Genomic DNA, 16,283 nt, shown 5'->3' on the forward strand with positions numbered 1-16,283 from the left:
ATCGAATAAATATTATATATATGTACAATATTTTCTTCTTTTTTTCTTTTTTTTTAATAATTTCAATTGTTTATTTCGAGAAAGAAATACATTTGGAAAAAAATGCTAGGACATTCTGAAGAATTAACCGAAAAAGAAGAAGCTCCTGCAGATTGATAGTAGAAACAACATTTATTGTCATACATATATACACGAATGCCACAATTCTTGTTCGAGATAAGTTCAGCTGATTCCTAAAGAACGAATTTATTTCAGTCAGTTTTTAGAGACCAACAAATCCCCAACTTAGTCGGTGTTTAGTATGGACCCCTTTTTATAATTATTCTATCAATGTATAGCTACGCTTTTCAATTAATCACGCGATAATTACACAAACAAATTAAAGAGAATAATTCAATATGTTTATTATTAGAAAATATACGAAGTGGCGTTTTTTCCAAATAAAACTATTTGTTGCGTTAATTTATCACCGATAAAAAAATTTAATTTTATAGCAAATACTATATATTTTTTAAATATATTCTGAATAATGATGGCAGTTACAAGCGTGCGTTTTTAACAGCGTGATCATCTATTTTTCGTATATATATACGTAACTACATTTATTGTCATAAAAATGTTTTATTATTTACAATAAAACCGATGTACACCTCGCGTTTCTCTCACGTTCTCTTCTGTGACATTAGTTCTGTAAAATTTAATGTAAATTTAACAAAAAGTAATTTCGTTGTCAATTCAATGTATAATTTCATCCTATATATCTTCTAGCGACCGAAATCACGATAAACAGTCGATTTCGTTGTAACTTAATGATTTCATTGTCGCAATAGATTTTATTCTTCATTTTAGTCGTAATTTAAAATTATCAGGACGACCACAGCGAGGCCGATGTGACATAATCGCGAATCATGCGATGACCTAACGCCGTTCTGAGCACCCAGTTGCGTGGGTGCCGAATGTGCCGGTGCCAGTGCCGGTGCTGATGCCGGAAACGCGGAATTTCTTGACGTGTTCACGATATTCGGCGAGGAACTCGAGTTTCTCCTAGATATCGGCGTGGTGTGGCCCACGTTCTTCGGGGTCAGGTCAGACTCGTACTTCTCTTTCTTCTTCGTCTGTTTCCGCCAGGCGTGCTTCTCGAAGACTTCGGTATTGCGCGGAGAAGTTATCGTTGGTTTCTCTACCTGCAGCTCTGCAATGTTTGATTTCAAAGGAATAGGAACAATTTATTGCTATATAATTATCTGATAATATTAAAAGATCAGAAACGCGACGTGAACTAGGACGTGATAAGAGTGACTTTATAAATAAAAAAAAGACTAAATGTAACATGAATTATGAACATAAATCGATTCTTGCTGTGTGAATTTTTACATGTATTATATTTTCTGCCAAATTTATGAGACAGAGTACACATATTTAATTAGAGAAAATTTAATAAAATAATTAGAAAATATTTATCGTATGAAGATTTTGTGGAAGATAATGATTATTACTACTTACCTTGCAGTCTTATAGACGCTTCCGTTTTCCCAAAAGCATTTTCAGCGCAGCACGTGTAAGTGCCGAAATCAGATCGATCTAATCGCCTGACAGTGAGATTTAACTGATATGCATAATCGTTGATAGTTACTTCTGATATGTCGTGTTTCTCGTCCTTCAATAATTTGACCCCTAAAGTGGATGTCTTCGGAAATAATTCTGTTGAAAACACTTTATCCGTACCTATTTAAGAAGAAAATCCTTTTTTCAAGATTCCTCCGATCGTTCGGAGGAGAGAAGGCGCTTCGCCAAGATACATGTATTAACTTACACAATAAAATTAATGACGAGACTAATAAAGGCCTGGTCTAGTTATTCTCGCAGAAAAAAATAACAGAATAATATATTTTGCTCCAATTTCTCTCTTGAATCGCATTATAAAAGAATATTTATGATTCTTCAATCCTGGCGTGCGATATATAATAAAATCGATGTAGCAATTCTCAGTTGAAATATTGATTATATATATGTATATATAAAATTGAATTTTTGTAAGTTATTTACTTTTAACTCTTTTAGAAACGGAAATTACACGTGCAACGAAAGAGCCGGTCTCTCACCATTATTTCTGTACCATGTATTCAGAGCCTTCGGCGAGGACTCCACGTAACACTGAAGAAGGACATCGCTGTCGACGGGCGCCGCCACTAACTGGTTTGTGACTTTAATCAGCGGTTTGACTTTAACGAGAAAGATGCAATTAGTCGTGCAACTCGGTCTAACGGCAGGAAGTTGCTGCCTCGTAACGCGTGTATGCACTTACAACGAACATTGACGTAATATCTCTTGCTGACCGATGGCGGCACTCCGTTTGACGCGATACAGAGATAAGACCCCATCTCTTGCCGTTGAATGCTCCTTAAATGAAGCTGCTCGCCCTCGTACGTTCGCGCTGTTTTAACATTTTTGGTGTGATAAAAAAAAGATGAGGGGATCTGATATTCAGATATTTTTTTGCTCCCAATTTTTGACATAATAGTTTTATTTAAAAATGTGAGCAACTAGTTCTCAAATGTCACCCCTTTCGTGCGGAGAATGTATTACATACGCAATATTTTATCTACACGATTTTTTTATCAAATTAAAAAACTTTAATAATAATTAAATATTTAATTAAATATTTAAGTAATAATTAAATTAAATAATAATTGAATATTAAATAATTATATATTTTCTCTCTTGCAATGTTCTTCCATAAGAACTTTTGTGTCATAGAAATAATAAATTCGCCCTTGGAAAATTGTATGCAACAGTTGCGAATCACTTTGTATATTGTAGATTGCATTTCTTCACACATGTGTATGGGTAAAAAAAAAAACTTATACAATTTTTTAAAATATTTGTAAAACATAAGTTTAAGATCGCTCTCTGTTTTCATGTAAGGAGATTAAAAAAAATTTCGAAACAATGTAAAACTGAGAATTCCGATAAATGTGCATTCGTCTGCGTATGTCTATGGAGAAGACGACGGAATCACTGAAGGGATGAAGATACCGCGGCAACGTAACGCTTTCGCGACGCAATGTACACACTGAATATTGCAATCGGGTACACCGAGTCGATACGGGTTCGGGCGGCGAAGAGGAAATATATGTAAAGTCAACATCCATCACTCACAGTCAGGAAGGCTAATCGGATGGCTGCTTTTCCGCGGCGAATCCAACAGGGTCGTCCCGCGTCATACACGGGCGCTTTTTTAAAAGTGATCCCCGTGCTTGAAATATTTCATCTTCAAAATCGTGTATGGCATACACATACGGATCAATTAAAGATGAATCATTTCAACGGTTCCGTTTACGACCACTCGCGTGACTTTATCCCTATCTAGAGTCAGTTTCATAATCAGTCATACCGGCGATGAAAATTTCATTTATTTTTGGAGAGTGATGCATTTCACGTTAAAACGGCGCACCACGGTGGAATATATGATGAAATTTTAATTCACCATTTTAAGACCGCCACCAGTCGGTTATCTCTCTTTTATGCAATAATATAAGCATTATCTGGTAATTAATACCTAATCAAATTGGAACTCTATTATCATTCGCGAATCCTATCTCTCAGCTCGATAATAATTGCATTAAAAAAGCGTGTTCCTGTCGGCGTCAATTATTTCACATTTCACACACACATACATATATGTATATATTATATATATTGCAAAACATATCATAATCTTTTGAAATCTTTATGTTAAATTAGAATAGAAAAATATCTTAATAATAAAAAAAAAATCTTTTGATATCTTTATGTTAAATTGGAATAGAAAAATATTTGTATATATTATACTTGATATAATTTCGAGTTTCTCTTATATTTAATATTTTGTGTTTCTTTTATTTTATGTTTTATTGAATTCTTCCCATTTCATGTTTTCTTTTAATTTCATCTTTTATTGAATTCTTTCACGCGTGTTCGTCAATATGTTCAAAGACTATAATAAGTACTTAGTAACTTACTTCGTTTAACTCCTTGATGCTCGTTCCTCAGGGTAATATTCCGACCGTCCTCTCGACGCCAGATCACCACAGGTTCCGGGTTGCCAGTCGCTTGACACCGCAATCGCAGGTTGCCGTTCTCCTTGGTGGTCAGGGAATCCGCCGTGTCGTCCAGATCCATGATATCGGGTGGTATCACCACTTTCATGTGACCGGTCTACGTGCAAGACTCGTATTCATTATTGAATGAAAAATTATCGATTTCATAGAAAAAATTAAAAAATTTTAATTTAAAAAAATTTTTAAACTCCGTTTTAATATTTGGATCATTCGCGCACAGGATTGAATTATATTTCAAATAATAAGGCATCAGTAAAGAATCAAAAATTTTATAAGCACAATGGTAAAAAATCATATTATTCGATAAAATTATTATTATTATATTTGTAAGAATATTATTCATGATTTTAATTATAATAATTATAACAAATGATTTTAAGAATTATAGCGTCCCTCTTTTTTTTTATTGTATATTCTCGAAAAATAAAATATGAAAAGCTCTGATAAATTCTTGTTTATCTCGAAAGATACAATATAATAATACGATGACATATAAAGAACGTCATGACTGTTTGAATGACTATTCATAAATAACATGTTATATTGGAAAATTTGCTGCTTGTTTTCCTTGTTTTCTGCTTTTGAAATATAATGACGACAGGATATCAAATCATTCTTTATAAATAATTAGAATAATTATATAGAGATTATCAACTTGCGCGGTTAATTAAATTTCACGATTCGTAAAAATATTGCATATGTATATCGAATCGATAACTACTCCAAAATAGATATTTTTCATATATATATTCATTTGAAATAGGAATCGGAAGGGATTGGAATTATCTTTCCATTGCGATATTTACGGTAATGTAATACGTAACAACATTTTAATGGAAAAATAATTGTCATCCTCTTCGAGTCCTACTTCAAATGAATATGCCATGAAAAATATCTACTCTGAAATAAATAGTCGTCGATTCGATGTAATATCTATAAGAATAACAAACGCGTGCTTATTTACATACTTGACGGGGTGTTAATAGGGGACCACATTACAATGAAAAGACTGAAAAGGGACAAGGACCTACACGCAGAGAGATAAAAAGACTATTATTGTTCGATCAACGTTCGCACATTAAGAAATGTATATTATATATTGTTCAATAAAATTCTTCTCTATCTTGTCAGTCTTCGATAATGATTCCATACAGTTCTCGTAAAACTTTACACTAATGAATCGTCAATCGCGAGATAATTATTTCCTTAAATACACTTAAAGTCAAATATATTTAGTCTTGTACTTAAACTTTTCGACGATTTAAGTAATATTTTGTTCGTCATTTTTGGACTGAGACCGCAAAGTAATCGAAAATCGCGAATAAAAAAATTCAAGTAATGAAAAGCGCATGATAAGAAATTATTTTGTAATTTATGAATAAATTTCATTCATTTATTTTGTAACACGTCAAATATTTCGTGATGGTGATGTATCAACTATTTATATTCATATACGATGTTTTTCTTGTGACATATGACGTACTACTGCAATGCGCGATTCTCTGTCATCGTATTATCTGTTGAAACTTCAAGACATGTTTGCAAAAAAATCGTGAAGCATCAATCGTTATAATTATTACAATTATCGATTATCAACTTATATGATTAATTAACTTCCGCGATAAACGACATGTTAGACGATTATTTATCTCACAATCAGCGTCGGCTATTTATCAAAATATATACATATTTCGCATAACATATATATTTATTTAAAATGAAATTCAAAGAGAATGAGAATTATGAATTATTTTATTGGAATTTTATGAAAGAAAAAATTATATCTATAAAAATATGTTTGAGATTGAATATATATCGTGTCGTGAAATTTGATTTTTTTTTTTCGTTTAATTATAATATGCCTGTCATTTTCTGGAAAAGAATAATACACGAATCGAGTAATAAAAAAAAACAGAAAAACATGATATATCGATCATTTAATAAGAATAAATATGTTTCGCAGGATTTTGGCATTATTTATGTATTATTGCGTATTTTGTGTAATTTATACGATCGAAATTTATCGCACAATTCCAAAAGCAACAACATACATATTTTTAGATGCCATATTCCGCGGTATTTTTATTTTAACTCATATATTCATTCAGATTTATATTACAAATGGTAATCCGCCGCGGTGAATTTGATCACACGATTTTCGAACGTTGAATGAATCATGAGATTGTGCGATTGTAATATCTTCATTTTGTTCTCATAACATGTATAATAATAATTAATATAAGTTCGCGTAAATGTCGGGAGTGCTGCGAAAGTGTGAGCGTATAAAATATTTCGCTGCTATCATACTCTACTGATTAGTGCGCGATCGTAATTAATCATTTTGTCATTCATATTTTCGCGAATGAATGCCATGAAGCAGCAAAGAACAAACGAAAAAAAAAAAAAAAAAAAAAAGAATAAGACAACGAAACGGAGAAGCAACGAACGACGACGAAACAATCGTAAGGTGAATGAGGAATTCTAAGTCAATTTAAAAAACAATAATCAGAAATGAATTTCGAGCATTGCGTTTTCCAATTAGCGTTGAATATTAGCCGTGTACGAATGCATATATACATGCATGTGCACGCGTTGCAATTGCATTATATAGAAATAAGGGACGAACGCATTGCTCGGCGACGACGTGATAGGAGACGTGATAGAGGACGACTGTCGCTCTAATGTTGAGCGACTCTACTGACCTGGCTTCTCATAGGATCCGTATTAACTTGACACATGTACGTGCCGGAGTCGTTCGGTTGAACGTTAGTCACGTGCAGCTTCCATGTGTTATGGCCATTGTGAGTGACGGACAAGCGTGCATTGTGCGCCACCATATGCGTGTGAATGGCCAAAATCGTACGCGAATCCGACTTTATCCAGGCGACCTGCGCGTGACGTAACAAAATCGCTCATTTCGGTCGTAATGGAATGGGATCACAAAAATAGTTAAATAGAAACAATATTTTTAAAATTTTGTACGCGATATATTAAAGAAGATGTAACTCTCATACCTTGATCACTAATTATTCTGTCCATTAATTATTATTTAACATTTGACACGATCAATATATGTATAATTCGTTATGAATTTATTAGAGTTTGACAAATTATATTTTGCAATGTTTTGTAAATATTTTATAGCAACCATTCTTTATAAACGAATTTCCGAACTCGCAGCCGAATATTAAAATATTTTATATCGCTAGCAATCGTAATAGTTGAAAAATGTACATTTAATTTAGCTCGCGATGTTGTCAAATAATATTTCCCTTTGATATTTACACAACCACAGAGTAAACATGCATATGTACGTAAGCGATTGATAAATGAAAAAAATCGATAAACTAATTTCTCATAAAATTCGAGTTGTGCCGGCAATAATTAATACATAATCTGAGATGTAAATTTCACAAATAATTATTGTATTGAATATATAAGTTACAAAGATATATAAATAATTTGATTATAGAGTAAGTTCCAAGAAATTTGGTATATATCAAACACGATACATTATATTTTTCAAACTTTATATAATCCATAATTCTTTTCCACACAACGCCATAGTAATACCTTCTTGTGTAAAGGCAACAAAAGGATGCCATAAAGATAAATAACGCGCGATGCGCGGAAAATGTGTGTGTAGAAAGAGAGATTTTTGCTCTTTCTCGTGCGAAAGGTTGCGTTTTACGGGAGAGAGCGAGCGCGCGGGGAAAAGATCCGGCCACTTTGCGCGAGAAGAGCCGGGGATCCTTCATTAGTACCGGATGCGGTGCTTAAAAAGCATCGCGGTGCTTGCGAAAGGCGCTTATCGGTATTCATATACCGGTCGGCGGCGCGACGCACTCGGGGCTTTGCACTCTCAAATTCCGCTCGGGTTTACCCCATCGTTACCCTTCCATAGGCTCCTCCTTCCTCCCGCGCCCGCTCGACAGCTCGATCTGTCATATTTCAGATGACGGTGGTAGTGAAGCCATGGGGGCGAATGAAAGGGCTTTTAAACCGCGAACAAAAGCTCTCGCGTTGCCGAGTTTCGATCGGCAATCGAATTTAAGATGCGTATAAATGCGCGTGAAAGGATATCGCGATCTACCTGTTGGAAATACGTACATATACACGCTTTTGTCGCGTCGGAATCTCCTTCCCTCTGGGGATGATCCTTCGTGGATCAAGAGTAATTGGCAGGTGTCCTTATAGACATTCGATATGAGATCTGACGCGCGAGACTATAGATCTATAATATTACACATATCTCGGAGTATTGCATTTACGATAGTGTTGGTGGTGTTTAAGGCTCCTGCATACTGACTGCAGCCATCTTGAATTGATGATGTCAGAAGCGAGAAAATATACCATAAAAATTCTTGCGACTTACGCTAAAATAAAAATGTTTTTCAATAAAATAGGGTTTGTAACCGATAGAACCGACTTTTGTAAAATATACCGAAAACTCTCCTTTTGTTTTTGGGTAAGCAATAAATAACATTGTATATGTCGAATTGAATTGAGCCTAATCAAGGACGAAAACCAGCTGTTTGACAGGTATCGAAATGAAATAAATATTTGCTTTCACATATTAAATTATAACAAAATGAGAGTCTTCGGTATATTTTAACACTATAACAATTACTTTAAAAATAGAAACACTGCACTAAAATGATAAATGACGCTGTAAGTCGCAAGAATAATTTATGTCATTTACACGCTTAATAGTTTATAGTTTTGCCAAATGTGGCACTGTCGTACAAATTTTACGGACTTGGCAATCGAGTATGCAGGAGCCTTAACTGTATTAATTTAGTTGTCTTTCAGTATATATATATATATATATATATGTATGTATAATATATATATACAATATGTGTATATGTATGTCGCGGAATTTCTCATGTCTCTCAATTAAATTTGCATTTGCATGTATCTCCAAAGAAAGATTTATCTACCTTTAAAATGTGACATTTTAATTCTATATAAAAAAAAGAAAATGAGATACATTTCTCGATGTATCTCTTAATTTGAAATGAACTTTACTAGCGTAACTCAATTCGTATCTAATTGCAAGGTTTGAATTCCCGTGGAGAGACACCGAAAGCTTTAGATACAGCTGCACCAGTTCGCTATATAGGTCTGTAGCAAAGGGTTAAATTTCTGAGATTAGATGTTGCGGGATATATGAGACACAGTTACATGTAATTCGACGACGAACGGCTGCCAAATTAAACAGCTTTCGATGTACCGTGGATGTATATACACGCACCTTTTTGTTTACGCGGCAAATTTCGTTTTATTTTTTTAGCGATTAAATATACCTTCGCGTAAACATACCTTCTCCATGTGGAAGATAAAATATATGCATAAAATATCGCGTACAAATAAAGTCATCCGAAAAAATGTATATTGATTAAACAAAATAGAGAGAGTGTAAAAATATAATATTTTGCATACTTCTCTGCGTCAACAATATATCTAAACGAGATGGGAAGTGAAACAAGATAGGTAAACAAGTTATCGGAATCGTTTATCAGAAATTGAACAGAATTAATATTAAAGCTTCCAAAATTCTACACAGAAACATGCAGACAAATACGATTGAGAATATCGAGAATATATATATAAAAAATATATACAGGTGAATGTAGATTTTTCGTATCGCAATTCGAACTTTATCTTTTTTTTTTCGCAATTTTCGTCTCGCGTGTGATAATTATCAGGCCTGGATTTTTATATATAAACAAATTACAACTTGAAGAGTCTCGTATTCAAATAATCCATTGTTAATCAAAATATTATATTATCACTTATCGAAGAAGGAGAATCATACTTTTTATGTTATACCAATGTTTTATAGAATTACGAATTTAAATTCGACACTGTGATATTTTATGCATATTAAAACATACTCTTTGCATGGTTTTCCACGTAATCGTCATTTCGCTGAAATGCGTAAGGTGCACATAAACGATGTCGCAAAGTCAGCACAATTGCGCGAGGAGGATGAGAAGGAGCTCGGTGGCAAAAATCAGGGCTATTCACCGACGCTATATTAGCGGATCTGATTTATGTTCTTTCTTCTGTCATTTCCTTTCTTTTTCCGGAGAGAGAGAAGGAAGGGAAAAGGGGGTAAACTCTTCGGGGCACAGCCGCGAGCGACAAGACGTCGGCGAGCACATCTCTTCTTCCACCCTTTCCACTAACCCCCGCAAACACGCTCCGACAGCGTTAGAAACGCGATAGAAACGATTGTCGCTATCCGAACGCGCAATCAAACTTAGACTTCTTCTTGAAAGTGAATTACTCGTCTGAGTCTGTCCCGGAAGGAATTCCTTGGACTCTGATATATACAATTGAACACTTCCTTCACACATGAACGCACACGTGAGTGACTGACACATAGATACACAGAGATCGAACGTTTCCGTATTAAATCATGATCAATATACTGGCAGGATCGCGTCGAAAAACGTGCAAACTGCACTGACTCGCGGCTAAATTAGACCTAACATCCGATAAAATAAATGTGATATAAATGTGGAAAAATGCGTGAAATTGTAGTGATCATTGTTACACAATGGTAAATTCTTCATTTAATTTGAACGTGATTTCCCTTCGATAAAAATTCTAAGGTAGTTCTCGAGTAATTAACGGTTGAAAATAAAAGAGATCTCTTCGTAAACCTTCGTTTTACAGAAGAGCAAATAGACAAGAAATCTAAAATCTATAACTAATTTCAAGTAGACTTTACTTTAATAGAATTTTAATCTGAGATTTAATTGCGGAGATATTCAAAATTAAAAATTGAAAGTTAGTAATGAATAATGATGATGTGATAAGAAAAAATTCAAATTCAGATTCATCCAAATGCTTGATCATTTTTTGAATTAATTCATTCTCGGTTTTTTAAATTTATCATCTTGCTTATATATAGATTTAAAGAGACTGTAAGTAGACGACGTTCGATTTTTATGTACCTATATAGTCATTGCAATGTATGCATATTGTGGATGGAGGAAACTGTACAGCAAAACCGATCGGAATAGCTAGTTTAGTCGATACGTAAGCGACGTTCTACGTTGTATCAACGAGATACATTTCTCTTGTCTTTTTGTCTTTGGAAAATACATCGAATACTCGATGGTTCCGCTTGATTTGCATTGTTTCGCTATGCAGATCCAAGGAAAACATCTTGACGTTTGTGGCGTCGCTCGCGGCTTCTCTCTTAGGAATTGAGGATATACTTGTCGAAGAATACTTGTGACATTTTTACTAGAACTAAAAGTTATCTCTCTATATACGAATTGGCTTTTCCTATCGTAACATAACATAACAGTAGTACTAAAAGCAATACACGAGAGTTAGTATAATGTGACTACGTTCAATAAAATTGATGGATAGCCTCCGCGTGAATTAAACTAAATATTCTCCGCGTGAATTAAATTTAAAAAAAAATTATAAATAAATAAATAAAAATGTTTCACATCTTTTTAACTTTTCGATTATAATAATAAATTTTGCTCAAGAATCGAATTAATTTATGAAAGAGTTTAATAAAATATTAATGTTTTGATCCGTTTTACTTCTCTCTCGATTTCTTATCATTCAAAAAATATTTTTTATATTATTGCAAGCTGCTATTTTTTGTTGCACGATTGACGTTTGCTTATTCAAAGCACTTGGCAACGTTCACTTGTAATCGAACATTTCGAATTAACGGAGGTAGTGAGCCTCACATACACACATACACACACACTTAATAATTGGCAATGGAATAATGTAATTCTACGTGCTATTAATTTCAAATTACCCGCAATATAATTCGGTATATTTTGCAGAAATACATTATATTTAGGCCACATTACTAACTTTTTCGAGCGATGGTCCTAATCGACTACCTAATTACACGCGCGCGAATAGCACGAGTACATTTACCTTGTAAGACTGAAGATGATTAACGACGCAGGTGAAGGAGACGTCGCGACCTTGAGTGACCGTATGATTTTCCAAGAGTGCCAGAAACTCGGGCAGGACCTCGGATTTGGGCGGCGTTTGACCTGAATTATGCAATTAACGATTATATGCGCTAACGATTATGGCTAACGATCCACAAAGTTAATCCTTAATTAGCGCCGTCGACCATCAACTTGCCGCCGATATGCCGTCGTTACGAATATGATGTATGAACGGTGCATTAGAGGAAATTTCGGGAATGGGTGCCGAATGCCCGTCACCTTTTTGCGGTCGTGAACAAAATTTAATCTCATCGCGTTATTTATGTACGTAATGAGCGACCGATCAAACACATCTCATCGCTCGATAATCACGATTCTTCTTATACGTCACGCATATTTGATATACCGCTGACTAGTGTTCATCGTGATAAATGAGATAACTCAGAAAACAATTTTAATTTTTTTAATAAAAATTAATTTTGAGAAACTACAAAAATTTTATTAGCTTTTAATACAATAGATAAAAATTAGTTAATATTGTGTATTCTCCTCTCCTAATTCGTTATTGCACATAAAATATATACATGTATATAGAATGAGGCGCGTAAAGCCTTTTAATTAAATAAGTTTAATAAAACTTGTTATATTATATGATATATAATAAGTTTAATAAAAAAATATTATATTCTTAAAAATATTGATAATATATGAAACAATTTTATTAGACCAAATTGAAGCGTTAAATCTTCCTCATCTCTCTTTTGAGTATATTAATTTTTTTCTTTATATAAAAATGCAAAGAATTTTCTTTATATAAAAATGCAAGTTTGGGGTAAATAATTTTATTTTCAATAGAATCTCTCTCGAAATTAAGCGGTATTGACTTCGAAACTTTTTCTTTCTGGCGGCTTTATGAAAAAATTAATATATCCGAAAAATATAAATGTATGCCTTAAAACAATTTTGCCCAATAAAATTTTTCATATCATCAATATCATAGAAAGCATTTATTCATCACGCTTTACGAATCCATATTATATATATATCTAATTGTAATAAGTTTGGTAATTTTTTATGCATTCTCTTTTGAGTGTGTTCTGTCCCTTCTTCTCATTTTATTATCATTCTAAATTTTCTGAAATAATTATTCGTATATTGTATTATGCAACACGCAAAAAAGTAGCCGTAAAAAAGAGTGTTTATTGATATCGAATTCTTATGGATCTATTATTTAGTCAGCGGTGTTGCATTGAATTCATCCCTCACGTGGTGAGATATTAATATGATGCGCGACATTACGTTTCACGCGGAAATCGCGCATTGATCATCGTCGCAATAACAGGATGGAATCTAATAGGCAAAAAAAAAAAAAAAAGGAAATGTATTCTTCCTATATCCTTTCCGGTTAACTTCTCGAAGCGAGCACGCGAGCACGAAGGAAAGGGGAGAAAGTTTCGCGAGAAACGAGGTGTTTATTAATCACGTGGAACACGGCCGAGCGAAAGTTCGCTGACTTGTGGAGTAATCATCATCTATCATGATCTATCGCGCGGAAAAGCTACCGCGAAGACCGGATAGCATTTTTGTTAGTTCGTACATGCGAGTGCTTGACGATTCATGCGTTTTACGATTCGTGTCCTTTTTGTGTAATGAGAAATCAACCTGACACGAACATCGAACAAAAAGAAAACTTCACTGAAAAGATTCGATAATAAAGAGGTTGAGAGTCTCAAAATAAATTGTAGTTACGTATGTTTGTGTCCTTTTATAAAAATCCAATATCTCCTAAATAAGTTTTGCTAAAAGAGAAAGAAACAGTTCCTAATTTTCTTACATTCGCGTTTGATTAATTAATTTGTATAGGACACATATTTTAGATTTTTCTTCAAGATCGAAATGAAATACTATTTCTCCTAAAAGACTTCACAATTTATATATCTGATCACGCGATAAATCAATATAGCAGTAATAAGTAAATAAATGCAACGATGGAACATTTTTCTCGAAGCTGAAGAAAAGTCGGCGGCTTGTACCACTTTGCAATTCTTGCTTCTTTTTAAGCGGGGATCCTTTTTAAGCTTTCGCGGAAACGCGAGGCTACCGATAGCGATGTCTCCGGAAAGATTCCATTTGATTCTTACCGAAACTGGAGCAAAGAAAGGCGGCGCAAAAGTAACGGGCACGATACTGTCGCAGCGATCGGAGGAGGGGAAAAAGGAGGAATTCTGTGATTCTCTCCGTGCGGATTAAAAACTCGTAACTTTTGCTTCTCCTCTCCCGTATATCTCCCGACTGATTCTTTTTTTTTTTTCTTTCTATTTTTCAAAGGATCTACATCGCGAAGATACTTACCTTCCTGAAAGCGGTATATTCAAGTCTTACCGAGACTGACGTGGAGAAAAGCGGCGATAAAGACGCCCAGTGCGATGTTCTGCGATGCCATGCCATAGGGTAAGCCATACGCCATACGTACTGTAATGAAAATCATGAAATATATTAAAATAATATTTTTTTTTTCGAAACAATACATAATTAGAAGTTCTAACTTAATATAGCTAATAAATAAAGCAAAATTATATATATTATTTAATATTATATATAACAATAATATCTATATTATATATTATTAATTATATATATCTGTAAAGTATCTCTGTGTGTGTTAATTTATATTTGCCTTATCAAGTTAGATTTTAGTTAGATTTTTTCTACAAACCTTACACAGTTAGAAAATGTGTGTTTTCTTGTTAAAAACGGTCCCCGTTAAAATTTTTGTGTTAAATATTTAACACATTCATGTGTTAATTTAACATATTGCTGTTATGTTAATTGGACTCAAATGTTAAATTATTAAAACAACTAAAAAAAAGTGTAAAAATAACACAATGTATATCTATTTTTAATTTTACACAATAAATATGTTCCGTATTATTAGTGACAAGATTTATCTGTTAAAATTTACAGAAAAAAAATGTTAATTATACTTTATATAACTTTACTTATAATATAAGTGGGGGTGATAAAATGTAAAATTAACAATTTTTTTAGTTAATTTTTACATTAAAACTATGTTAATTTTACACAAAATTTATTTTAAGTTTATTTGAAGTTTGCATTTATTTTATGTTAAAATATTAACATAATATTCGTGTCACCATTTAACATATCCGTATTATGTTAAATTAACACAAAAATTTCTGTGGACCGTTTGGGACAGGTGATATTTGTTAAATTTAACACAAATTTTTCAACTGTGTAGCTTTCAAAATTTGGAAAAACTTGGGGTTTGTATAAAGAGTATAATTGAAATTTTTATCACAATATAAAATCTCGCAAGCGGAAGACACCCGATATACAGAAGGGGTAAGAGAAAAGGGAGAGGGAAAATCGGGGGTCGAAATCGAGAATTTCGCGACGCGTGCTCGGAACGCGAGGTCGGAAGAGAGGAAAAGAGGAGGAAAGGGAGAGTCGGCTCCGAATCGCGTGAATATTAACTCGACAGTTGGTCGGCACATAAACGCCAACTCGCTGATATATCCCCCGGTTTGCCCGTCGCCATCCTCTCCCCGTCGACCGACCAGCGTCGCAATAATACTCTCGAGGACGGTGGTAGGTATATGTATCTCCTCCGTCCTTTCCGCACCCTCTCGCGATATGCCGCATCTCGAGGACACACGTGCGTGTACGTACGTATACGTAGATGGATATGTTACGTACGTAACGAGCACAATTCAATGGTCAAATGGAAATTTCGCTCGCGCCCAATTCGCCCCCTTTATGACCTCGGTCTTCATCTTCGGGTCCATCAAAAATTCTGCTGTCATATACGCGTGTTTGAGCTAAACGACAAGTTAATAAAAGCAACCCCCCTTTCCCTCCTCTCCCTGTCACTCTTTCTCACCCTCTTCCTCTTGGTCTCTTCGTGTGGAGACCAGTTTAATATCCGTTGGCATTAGAACACATATAGAAATATCAAATTCTGTAAGAATTGGCGAGAGGGATGATGTGTGAATATGTGGTCGGTAAACGTGAAGGTAGAATCGCGAATTACACCCTATAGGACAGATGGGCAGTCTCGGGTCAGGATATCAAAAGCCTCTTTGATTTCGAACGCGCAAGTTCGTTCCTTACACAAGCGCGCATTTAACTATTTCCTTCCGATAGGTAATCAAGCGTACAACGTTCGCGGTGGTTTGAAAATTATAGGAGAGGATTTAGATGTGTAATTTACTTGAAA

The 16,283-nt window shown here is 34.1% G+C and overlaps 1 protein-coding gene across 4 annotated transcripts in view; it reads right to left on the minus strand.

The window, feature by feature from the left end:
- Window positions 1-152: 152 nt before the first annotated feature.
- Window positions 153-16,283, minus strand: part of LOC145939431 (lachesin) — a 36,149-nt gene continuing 20,018 nt past the window's right edge. Inside the window, exons 3-10 of one of the 4 annotated variants that reach the window (XM_083043739.1) lie at window positions 14,429-14,518; window positions 12,027-12,148; window positions 6,803-6,988; window positions 4,002-4,197; window positions 2,306-2,434; window positions 2,103-2,222; window positions 1,504-1,725; window positions 153-1,192 (exon numbers count right to left, since the gene is read on the minus strand). In XM_083043739.1, the coding sequence (XP_082899865.1) occupies window positions 846-1,192; window positions 1,504-1,725; window positions 2,103-2,222; window positions 2,306-2,434; window positions 4,002-4,197; window positions 6,803-6,988; window positions 12,027-12,148; window positions 14,429-14,513 (1,407 nt within the window). In that variant the 5' untranslated portion in view covers window positions 14,514-14,518 and the 3' untranslated portion in view covers window positions 153-845. Of the gene's footprint in view, window positions 1,193-1,503; window positions 1,726-2,102; window positions 2,223-2,305; window positions 2,435-4,001; window positions 4,198-6,802; window positions 6,989-12,026; window positions 12,149-14,398; window positions 14,519-16,283 lie in introns of those variants that run through there. The other 3 variants (XM_083043740.1, XM_083043741.1, XM_083043742.1) reach the window with 3 other exon arrangements.

This window comes from Prenolepis imparis, unplaced genomic scaffold (genome assembly GCF_030444845.1).
Source record: "Prenolepis imparis isolate NDT839.2.m4 unplaced genomic scaffold, iyPreImpa1.0 SCAF_8, whole genome shotgun sequence".
Lineage (NCBI taxonomy): Eukaryota > Metazoa > Arthropoda > Insecta > Hymenoptera > Formicidae > Prenolepis > Prenolepis imparis.